Below are 12,044 nucleotides of genomic sequence, written 5' to 3'. Positions count from 1 at the left end.
CGAGCTCAGTGTAAAAGTGCTGTTTGAATAAGAATGCATTTCTGAAATAGGAAGATGGCATGTTGTAATGGGATTATTTAATCCTTAAATACCTTATTGAACATTTTCTGAAGTGCATAATTCCAGATACTTTTTTTTTTCTGGAACTGGATCATCTTTAAGGTCCCTTCCAACCCAAGCCATTCCTGTGAATCTTTTTTTAATAACTTCATTAATATATTCCCTATTAATTCAATTAAAGCAGTTCTCTCTGTTCTTCAGATTAGATTTAAAATATTCTTTTAATTTAATTGGTTAATTAATTAACCAATGTATTTCATTGCATTTTTTTATTTGGTCTTAGTTAGAATAACAGGCCAAAATCAATTCTTGAAGTATTGTTTTATAACCAGTTTGAGCTATTGGTTCATGGTTTAGTTTTCTCTTATGTGTTTATTTAAAGACACTGAATAATGTATGTTGCACTGTTAGAGGATGAAAGGTATTTTAGGCAAAAGATACTGTGCAAACCCCACAGCTAAAAAATCAGATCACATGTGATTTGAAATCTATTTAAAGCAGGCAGATATTTCAGAGACCATGGAAATGGCATGTGCCACTGTATATTGTACAGAACTCAGATGATGTAATTAGTAATAAAGCACATGCAGAGAAAAAAACAGCAGCAGCATACTTTCCCACATCATAGAGAATAAGTTGTCTTCATAAAGCTGCTGAAGTTTCAAGGAAAGGTTGTATGAGTTAATGCACATTCTCACCAGCAGTAAGTGTAGTAGGTGCAATACCTCATAAACATGCCTGGTGTTCATGAGACACTGAGAGGAATACAGTTCTTAAATTGTTAACGGCTGCTGTGCTTTGCATTCCCTGCTTCCTTCATTACAGCTTGGCGAACTCATTCCCTTTGCTGTACCTGAGTCCTCTGTGTAGATTTGGATTTCTGCTGGTGGTTCCACATTCTGCATGCTTTCCTCAAAGTGGAGCAATGTGCTTTCCCATAAATGCTAAAGGTTATGGGTCAGCCTCCTATAGGCTCTGTGTTCCTGAGAAATGGGCTCTTTCTGTTGGTGATAAATCATGTTTTGATGTCACTGTTCCGAAATGTTCTTCGTGTTGTAATATTGAGTTGAAATGTACTCCCATAAGAGTTAGCTTTTCATATTGGGCTGGAAAATCTTCATCTTCGTGTAGCAATTTGTTTTATTATAACCAATGGCTTTTAATTGTACCTCCCATAATGAAGAGCTGACTTAATACTCTGTGCTAATCTTGTTATGACTTTAAAAAGGTAAGTAATTTCTCTAACAATTCCTAACAGTAAAGTGTTAAAGGGTTTCTCAGTTCTCTTTTTTCATTTTTTTTCACATTAATTTTTCACTTGTAGCATGAAATTTTCTTTGTGTCTTTTTCTATTTTACTTGTAAAAAATTTTTTTGTGGACAGATTTTTATTTGCAGCAAAACATATCACGTAAATTTAAATGAATCCAATTTAGTATAGTCATTGACTTCGTTTTTCAGATCAATCATGACTGATAGATAGAAGCTGTCAGCAGAACTCTTTGTTTTACCATTCCCTTAATTTATTTTTGAGTACTTTATTTCACATTCTGTTTATTACTTCAGCCTATGGGAGAAAGCTTACTCTACATTCCGCATGATGAAGTTTTATCTTCAAGAACATAAAATCCAATTTGCTTAAAAAACAGAGTAATGTGAACTGAATGCTTTGGGTTTGATTACATTCTGTCTGAACTACGCAGGAAAATGATACTGGCTGGTAGCCCAGTGTATCTTCTGCCAAGATAGATTGTGAGCAAAGAGACTGTAGAGTGGACAAACAATAAATCTATACTTTCCCTGTGAAAGGAAAGACAACCATAGGTTGTTATTTCTGTAACTGCCTGTGAATGAGAAGAATTATAGTAAATACTACTAATAATAACTCTCCCTTGTTAGTCATGGTACTATATGTAATATAATATGGATTCTTCACTTAACAGTAGCTGTGAAAAGAATACAGATTTTTTGTAAATGTCACAAATAGCAAAGTAGTAAAACATACAAATAATGAATATGATAAAAGGCACTTATTAAAGCACATGACCCCATTTATACAAAGCTCCATTGCTGCTAAAACTGTGTGTGTTAGGAAATTGGTGGGTTTTATTCAAAATCATTTTACTGGAGTTTTGATTAAAAATAACATTTAGGATAAGAATGTGCAAGTCATAGTAAACAGAAGTATTATGTAATGACTAATTTTGATGTCAGTTATGTTAAAACATGGTTTGTATTCTGCAGCTGTGAGCATAGGTTGGGAAACGATCAAGTCTAGCTGATCAAGCCTTTTATTTTATTATCATGGATTCCTCTTCCACAGCTGCTTTTAAATTTGTGGGAAGCAAATTATTTCTCATACTGCATATGTTGCCCATCAGGTGAGTGATAATGTGGAAACTGTAGGCTGGGTGTAAGAAATCAAAAAGTAAATATAAAGTCCTCTGTGTGCACAGAATTAAAAAAATGACCTGTAAGAGGCTGTATGTGAAGCCAGCTGTCTTTTGTTGCCATTGTCATTTGGACATTGTAGAGCAAAACTTTGTCAACACGTTTTTTATATTAGAAGATTTGATCTGCAAATCTCAGCTGCTCTGTTCATTATAAATCTCTTGTTTTTGTCCATACACTAGCTCCACTATAGGTTGGAAGGGCTTAAAGATGAACTGAGGAGGAATAGAGGCTACAACTCGAGAGTAACTATTACTGCTCAAAGGAGCTGTTTTCCATTCGCAAACATTGCTTTGCGCTATGGGTTTGGGCTCCTTCTGTTCCTCCACTTTGTTGAAGACTCTCTCTTGACTTCCATTTTACTTCTTTAGCACTGTCTTTGTCTGCTAACATTTTTCCTCCTTCTCTAGTAGCTTTTATCTGTGTCCTTTGGATCACATATTTTACTTAGTTTGTTTTAGTAGATTGTTTCAAATGTTTGTGTTTTGTATTTTTTGGTTTTTTTGCCTTTTTCTTTAGGACTGTGTTATCTCACTGAGTTTCATTCCACAGTTTGCTGAATCGCTTGATTATTTTGCAGCAGGCCCCTTCCTCATTTTCTCTTTTCATATGTTTTTCAGTGAGAAATAAGAGAGCCTCTTCCATTTTAAACAGTAGTCTTACACTCATAGACCCATGTCTCCTTTTGCATACACCATCTTCTGCCTTCCCACCTCCATCCTGCTTCTCTATTTCTCTCTCTCCCTCTCTCTCTTAATCTGTGCTTCTCTTTTTTTTGTGCTTTCTTTCCTACCATTATATCATCTTTTTGGTCCAGAATTGTCCTTTGGTAAATTATAGGTAAATATTTACTTCTTCCAGAGAGAGTTCATATTATGTCTTTAAAATCTGGTAAAACAACTCTGGGCCAAATTTGGACATCATTAATATTTTGTTTGCAGTTTTCTTGTATAGTATTTTTGGTGGGAAGGGGGGAGGGCTTGGGTTTTTTCTGTTTGTTTTTGTTAAACAAGAGTTTTTTTCAGGGAAGGACACCATAACCCACTCTAAGTTGCAACATTACTTTCCATAAGTTATTCCATTACAATAAGTAGACTGTGTTGCGCTGTAGAATCCAATCTTTTTATGTGAATATACATTTGGGGCAAGCTGCTGTGGAACAGAAAGAGGTTTAGAAGCTGGGGCACAGTTGGTTTCAACCTTTCATGGTTGTTCCTTTCTGAAGACAGCTTTTGGGGGGTTAAGCGTGTACTATTCTTCATCAGTTGTTAGATTATACCTATTCACTTTCTAGGCAATTTTTCTGTAACTGCAAATTCCAGGTGAGGTCTGAAAGATAATCTGGATTCACTCCTTTGCTCTTTCAGCAGAGACAAATGTTCTGCTGGGAAATTACACCCTCAGCATCACCTGTGCTGTTCCACTTCTTTCACCACATGTACACAGTTTTACTTTATTAATACTCTCACTGAAATTTAAAATACCTTTGTCAGTAAAGTAAAAAAGAGAAGGATTCCATTCTTACTATCTCAGAGGTTTTCTTGTGAAGTTTACTTTAGCTGGGGTTTTGTCCACGCAAAATGTTTATTATTCAAATGCTGCCAGTTCAGTCAGCTGGCCTGCCAGTAGTTCATCCAAAATCTTGCAGATTCAGGATTATTATACATTGTGCTATCTTTCCCAACCTGAGAAGAATTAACAAGAGCTGATGCCTCAGTATAGATAATATTTATACTGTCTTGTGTTTGCAGTGCTGATACTCTTCAAAAAAACAATTCTTTTTTAAATCTTCCTGGTAAGCAGATGGAACTTTAAATGTCCAGTTTTACTACAGTATTAGACCAATATGAATTGTCAAATTTCCCTGAAATCAGACTATCTGGAATAGCACAGTGGCAGCTAAGCATCAAGGAATTTATTGAGAAACCATTTGCCGTTCTCACACAAGTTACTTTTTAAACTAGAATTGCACTGTAAAATTTATACTGAACATAGCATTTCTTTTAACCAAACAGGAACAGCTGAGTAAATTTATCTGGCTCCAGCCAGGAGCTGTTTATACAATTGTGAGTTGCTTATCCAATTGTGAAGAATTCTTATTAAACATTTTCAGAATCAACACAATTGAAATTGAATATTGAATACTTTAAACTCTTTCTATAGTACCTGAATATATCAACAATAGAATGTTAAGTCATAATAATATATGTTAGTTATGTTACTGTTCTGTCTAATCATAGGACCTAGATTCAGAGCTACTGTAATTACAACTGTATAAGAAAATGTGGATTTTTTTGGTGAAAACTGGAGCTTAAGACATGACTTTAAACACTCTGTTCTTTGATTTTTCCCTATTACTGTCCTTAGGCCATGTTGTTTCATATGAGAAGGGTGTGGAATCAAATTGGTTGTATCAGATTCTGACCATCAGCTACTACTGTTCTGCATAAATATACTTATTTCATGCAAAATATGTAAGAATGTTGCTGAAAATATGTATAGCCTCTGTCTTAGATCCCAGGAGCTTGCCCATTTTATCTCTGTATTTTGCATTCTTGTTAACTTCTGTAGCTCATAGAATCTGTGCTCTCTCTGCAGGTCCAGTCTAGGTGCAGCAGCAAGGAGAACATCCTCAGAGCAAGTACGTACTGAAACTTCATAGCTCTACTGAGAAACTAAGACTGCTCAGGAGGCAGCAAATGATAATCAGATCAGAAGTATATGGTTGGGACATAAGTGGGTTTGTAGATGAAATTTAATGACTTAAGACAGTGAAATTCAGTCCAAAGATAAAAGTGTAAACGGCTCCCATTGTTCATGTATTGATGGAGCATCATCTTTTAATTTATTCTTCCAAGTTGTTTTTCTAATGACATGGAGGTCTGTGTTGTTTGTGGTGATGTATTGTTGTAAATGATCATGCGTGTTCAGGTTTTATGGACAAGAATCAATACTCAAAGACAATGAAAATGGAAATTTCCAAATTGACTATACATGAGTTTTATTTTCATGAGGATTAATTTGAATGTTGGATCATAAAACCAAACAAAAAAATGCAAAGATTAAGAATTCAGATTTATCCAAATGATGTGTTCTTTAATTTGCACAATTCTTTTCCTTTGTTTTATGGGAATTATTCTAGTGTAAAATTTGATCCACCATATACGTGTGCGCGTGCGCGCGTGTGTGTGTATACATATATGTGTAATGACACCAATAGGAAGTTGTTTTGGTGATAAAAGAGAAGGATGTCAGGAATTTTCTACCTTATGCAACCAATTGACTTAGCCACTTCTAAGCTAGAGGATTATTTTGTCATACAAAATGCAGCTTAATGTAAGTAGTTATTTTTAGAGCCATCTGACATTTCACATTAGTGAAAGATAACTTGGGAAAGTGTGAGGAGTTGTTTAATGTCACTTACTTGTAAGTAAAAAGTACCATTTAGTAATTTTAGAATTTAAAAAATCATTATTTGTTTGTCTCTTGGATCTGTTTAAATGTCTGATACCTCTAATAGAAGAGTTAGCATTTGTTTGTAGGAATAAATAGGGAGAGAGAAGGGTTAGTAGTTACACCTGCATCTTTCTTCCTTTCTTCATTAAGGTTATTCATGCTAGTGTTAAACCTAGAGATGCTTTATTTTCTTGGCCTCTCTTGAAGTAATAATGGGGTTTACTTTTGGTGTTGGAACAAAGGTGTCAGAGATTAGGAAACTTTATCTATGTTGAAGAAGACAGATTTGTCAGAGATTTCTCTGAGATTTCTCAAATTTTAACAGAACCATTGGTTTAAGCAAATGATGATGTATTAGGGACAGCCTTGCGAATCTGAAGGTAGTACTCTGGGCACCATTCAAAGCATTCAAAACCTCTGAATTCATTCACTTTTTAAGGGTTAAAGAAGTAAAATAATAGTCTCTGAAGTAGCTTACAGTGAGTTTTAGGTAGCACTAAAACACAAAAGCATCTAATGGCTGCAGCATCAAGGTTGTTCGCCGCCACACATATTTTTTCCTAGCATCTTCCTTCATTTTTCCCAACTTACAAGAAAGCATTAGGAAAATGTGTGGAATCTGCTGGACCTGCAGGATTTACAGCGCTGCTAAGCAGGGTTTCTTTTTCTATACAGAGAAGGGTATGGGAAGTTTGACTATATATGACAAATGCTTCCCTTTCCTTTTCCTTTTTAATGAGGTTGTTAACAAAATACAGGCATAATAATTGGAAATGCAAGCTTGCTAGGAAGATCCCTGTTGTTAGAACCAGGAGTGCAGTTTTTTCCATTAGTTACACTTTTATCTTACAATAGTTAAATTTGGATCACTTCTCCCTAGTTTGCGAATGAGAAAGTAAGGTGTAAGAGTGTGTAAAGTCTTAATATAGTTAGAATATACCTCACTGGCTGTTTTTGTCTTCCACAGAATGCCAACTGCAATCTTAAGGACAGGAATTTAGTCAATTAAAAATTATTTGTTATTGACAAATTCACAGTGCGTGGTTTTATGGTCATGTATCTTCTAAATACATACAGAGATTGTTAAAATAGTTTCTTCTAGAATCTTTCTTAGGAAAATTAGGTGGGCAGTTTTCCTTGTCTCTACTTTTTCCTCTGAAAGATAGTTACTGTGTTGACAGCAAAAAATAGTCAATGAACAATTTACCACATAAAAAGGCAAGCATGTGTTAGTGCTGAAAGAAGTATCAGATATACAGATTAATTAGGAAACCTTCTCTTCTGAAGGAAGAACTTATATTGTGTGATTGTTTTACTATTTTTTAGTTATTTTTTATTAGAAGACTGCACTTAAAACAATAATCTATTTTTTTCCAGAATTTGAAGGCATGTGCAGCAGCAAATGGGATATTTAGGTAGCTACTGCAAAGCAAAATCATGTAATTATCAATTAGTTCCTATTATTTGTTAGTGCTTTCTTATTATAATTTATGTTGCTTTAGGAATATCATTACATATCACATGTAGAACATCATCCACTTTGGCTCTCAAAAATACCTTCTTGTTCTAGGTAAATCCTTTCAAGATATTCTGCAACTGTAATTGTCTTAATCTTTTGGTTTGTATCTGTTACTCTAGTTTATGTAGTCGTGCAATAGTTCTCTTCAGTTGCTTATCTTCACTTCCAAAATCCTTCAAAGTTTGTTGTCTCCTTGTTTACTCTCTCAGTAAGTATCATGAAATCAAACATGCTGCTGGCTTCATTTTCAAACAACTTCTGTGATATTTTCTCCCTGCCTGTCCCTCATAGTTGGGAAAAGTAAGCTTCCATTAAGTTGTCTTGCTGCCTTCACTCAAATTATACATTTAAACAACACTTTGCTATGGTGACTACAAAATCTTGACAATAGGTAAGATGCCCACTAGCTGGAAACACTGTCTGCTGTGCTGACTGCCCAGTGATTTCATTGAGCTCTCTCTATCCTCCTTTCAAACCTTTTGATTCCCATCTCACTCTTGGATTACAGACTGGCACAATGTCCATTTATATGTTTTATCTGTGCATGGCACAGAGCATATTGAGATGTATTTGTGGAGAACAGAATGGAGTGAATCGTCCTGAGTTCATAGTTCTGAATTAGTCTCAGATTATCATCCTCAATGTAAAATACTGAACCATCTTGAAGGGTTTCTGTTTTGGATTAACCAATCCTTTTGTGCTCATCAAGACTTCTGGTATGTTTTTCATTATAAATAAGGATATACACTTCTGTGAACTTTTTCAATTGTAAATTGCAGTTTGTTTTAAATCTCTGTTGATTCTACTTGAATACAGTGCTTTCCCAGTGTCTGACATGAATGCTCAATGATGATAACTAACTAATTTCATTTACTCCAAAGTGCCAGATTAGTTTCAGTAAAGTGGTTTAAATTAACATCACTATGTGAATCTGCACATTGTAGCATACGTAAACTTGGTTCTTTCTCATTGCAGGTCACAGTGCTGTTGACATTACCAAGGTAGCAAGAAGACACCGCATGTCTCCATTCCCATTGACATCTATGGACAAGGCCTTCATCACAGTTCTGGAGATGACCCCAGTGCTTGGAACAGAAATCATCAATTACAGAGGTATTTTAAGTTGGATATTTTGTGAGGATTAGGGTGGTTATTTCCATATTTGACAACTTTCTCTTTTACTAATTTTGTGAGGTATATGAAACAACGCTTTCTCCAGGAGAAGCTGCTTTAGAAAATGCCAATAATATGGGAAATCTCCTTTCAAAGTAAGGAGAATGTCAACTGACCTCAGTGCTGCTCCCTGAAGGAGTCTGTAATGGAACTCTAATAAAATGTGTAAATGAATTGTCTTCTGGTTTGTGTTATATGCAGCAAACATATTATACTCAACCATAATTTGCCTCAGTGGTTGAGTTAACACTGGACTTTTGTACATGCCAAGTAGCTCCAAGTTGTACGGTGATTGGCTTCTCTGTTCTTTTACTATGGGAGATTCTCACTAAACCCCTTTCCAATCTGAGATTAATGATCAAAGGAAAGTGATTATTGATTCCAGGTCACTTTTTTCCATGTCTATATCTTTAACAGTTCGCCTCAGTCTGTTTTTCCAGTTTCTACTTACCCTACTACACATTACAGAATTTTCCCCTTCTTCTCATAAACACAACAATTCTTTTTCTATTCTACCACTACATTTGATCATTTTCTTACTTCCTTTTAATGTTTAATTTATCAAAACTTTGTAATTAAAGGGTAACTGGTTTTGATTTATACAGTCTTTATAATAAACAAAGACATCAAACAGCAGGTAAAATAACAGACTTTGTGACTGTGTCTATACTCATAAGTAAGTAGGGATAGGTGAAGCCATTTTCTGGCCTTAAAAGGAATTAGCAGGGCACCTCTCATGTTTATTCAGCTAACTATCCTCCGTCCTGAAGTAGGGTGTTCATAATGCCTATTAGGTGCTTCCCTTGCTTCTGCTATCCCTTACCCCAAGCCTGTCCATTATCTGGGAGAATGTTCTTGGCACAAAACCGTGACTGGAAGCGTGCTGACAAGTAAACCTAAAGTAGGTAGGGGAGAGGAAACCTCCTCCAGGGATTCTTCCAGATTGTCCAAAGGTAAGGTTGTGAGCAAAGAGATAGTGGAACTATGAGCCTCAAGAGGCAAACGGTTTAGGACATTGGTGGACTGCAGATAGCAGAGAGGTCCAAATGATTTCTGAATGGAATGTTCTGTCTTCTGGCTTGAAAGTTCAAAGTTTTCATACTCTTCACCAAATCTTTGTGCTGCCACAAACTTTCAAGATATCTTCATATTGACATACTGATTTAGCAGACTGTATGTATTATCACACCTGTTAGCTTCAGAGATAGAGTCTGATTTCATGTTCACATAAATGTACCAATAATGAAGATATTAACAAAGACATATTCCTTCATATTTTTGCAGTGTAGTGCAAAATTGTATCTCACTATTTTTCAAGAAGTATACGCTTTTTTTAGCACTGTAAGATTTTCAAGTATATCGTATGAAATTTCAGGATCTAGCCTATAGGAGACATCCTAAAGGACATATCTGTGTCTGTGATGCTGCAAATTCAGTTCCCTTAATCTGTGGATAAAAATCTCAAGATAAAAACTCATTTTCAGAAGTTCTTAAGTGATCGCCATAATGTTATACAGACAAGGATATAGGATTATTTTGTATAGGCATATATATGTGTGTGTGTGTGTGTGTACGTGTGTGTATGTGTGCATGTGTGCATGTGTGTACGCACATGTATGGTTGATGTTAATTTTGAAGAATGCAATGAATTAAGATTGAGTTTTTCATTTAGTTATGGATTCATTTATTTTTCAGTTCATATACCTCTAATTTTGGAAAATAATAGAAATGTAGTCCTGGAGGTCTTAAACTGTACTCAGAAAAGCACTATTGTGCTGTGTTTGTTTTCTGTATGTTTTTGTGTCTTGAATTAACACTGAGCACCTCAAAACTATCTTTCAGGAGCACAATCTCTCTGTAAGGAAAGTGAAATGTATAAAGTTCTAGGATTGCAAATTGCCGAATTAATTTAACCTGATTCAGTTACATTACTAAACATAGTGTATATCATTCATCCTTATAAATAAAGCTGCCAAATGTTATTCTGTACAAATAGTCAGTAAAGTCCTGATTTTATTATTGATTAAGTCAAAGTATGCTGCAGTCTCTCAAATCTATCTATTCTCTCCTAACATGAGGGGGAGGATAAGTAATCTTTTAAACATGACTTTCACATTGGTAAATGTGTTGCTCAGTGACTCAATAGATCATTTAACCTCTTTCATATTAAAATAAAAAATGGACAGTCCTAAAACATTTTACAGAACTGCCATAAACCAAAGGCATCTGAAGCATATTTCCCACCTGCCATCATTGATATCTGGTATGAAGCCCCCAATTAGCCTTTTATTTCAACTAAATTTAGTTACCTGAGCATAGCTCTGTACACATATAAGCTTTTAGACAACATGATTATGATTATTCTTCTGAAACTAAGAAGATACAGAAGTTTAATTGATAATAAAAGTGCAGTGCAGAAGCAATCTACACTTTTTGAGCTTAAGCATAAGCTTAAGCCTGAGAACAGAGCAGGTCTAGTCCAAGAGCCTAGCTGATTTTTTTTATAGCATTGACTTTTCATATCACAGTGAAGTGCTACCAGGGCAGTATTTACAAAATCCATCACCTTTAGTACAAGATCTGTCTATTTGCTGTGCCCCAGTATCAATACCCTGAGAAACCAAAGTTTTTTGCAGAACTGTACCAGTGCCATCACCTAAGCTTTAGCAAATAGCCACATTTGAAAAGTGAGTTTAATGTAGTTCTCCATTTTATGTTAAAAGCTATGGGCATCACAAGGGGTAGTTTGATGACATTAAAATAATTCAGAACATCTTTTTGAATTACAGTTAATCAAAATAAGGTCAAACTGTATTTTTAGAATAATTGCTTAAGTAAAAGAGAGTACAGAGGTACTTTTCAGATTGTCCAAGTTGCTGACTTGCTTCATTTTTAAATGCCTAAGGCTGCTTCACCAAGTAATTCTAACATTTTTCTCCCTGTAATGAAATTCATTCCCATTACTGGCTGCCCATTTATTCCTTTCTTGGCATTCTGCCAAGAACATACTGTTCAACTTTGATCTAATTGGTGTGATTTTGCATGCAGACAAGAAGCAAAAGGAAGACACAACATGCCTGCTAAAATTAGAAGTATCACTTTTGTATGAGATTTCATGCATCTTGGAACAAAGGGTGTTTTTACTAGGCCTTTGATAGCTGCCTTTTCTGTGCTTTTATTTAAATGTCTGTTTCTGCATTCTTCTATTCAGTGTAAGTGTATGAGCTTTTGTGAACTTTTAATAACTTGTATACTGTGTATCACAGGCAGTGATACGCAGTAATGCACAGGTGAATTAATGTCCATCACAAAGGTGCTTTTCTAGTTGCTTTAACAGGTTTTATCAGCATTTTCATGGCAATACTTATTTCAGAAATGCAACGTGA

General features: G+C 35.1%; 1 protein-coding gene across 22 annotated transcripts in view; it reads left to right on the top strand.

Moving 5' to 3' along the window:
* Positions 1-12,044, top strand: part of GPHN (gephyrin) — a 297,276-nt gene that overhangs the window by 238,240 nt on the left and 46,992 nt on the right. For 12 of the 22 annotated variants that reach the window (XM_027708552.1, XM_027708654.1, XM_027708583.1 and 9 more), the window contains 3 exons: positions 2,693-2,755; positions 5,109-5,151; positions 8,461-8,598. In XM_027708552.1, the coding sequence (XP_027564353.1) occupies positions 2,693-2,755; positions 5,109-5,151; positions 8,461-8,598 (244 nt within the window). The remainder of the gene's footprint in view (positions 1-2,692; positions 2,756-5,108; positions 5,152-8,460; positions 8,599-12,044) is intronic. The other 10 variants (XM_027708598.1, XM_027708591.1, XM_027708570.1 and 7 more) reach the window with 1 other exon arrangement.

The sequence above is a fragment of the Neopelma chrysocephalum genome, unplaced genomic scaffold (assembly GCF_003984885.1).
Source record: "Neopelma chrysocephalum unplaced genomic scaffold, ASM398488v2 Primary Assembly neopelma1_24, whole genome shotgun sequence".
NCBI lineage: Eukaryota > Metazoa > Chordata > Aves > Passeriformes > Pipridae > Neopelma > Neopelma chrysocephalum.
Note: the sequence above shows the minus strand (reverse complement) of the source record. Positions and strands in the feature narration are given on the sequence as shown.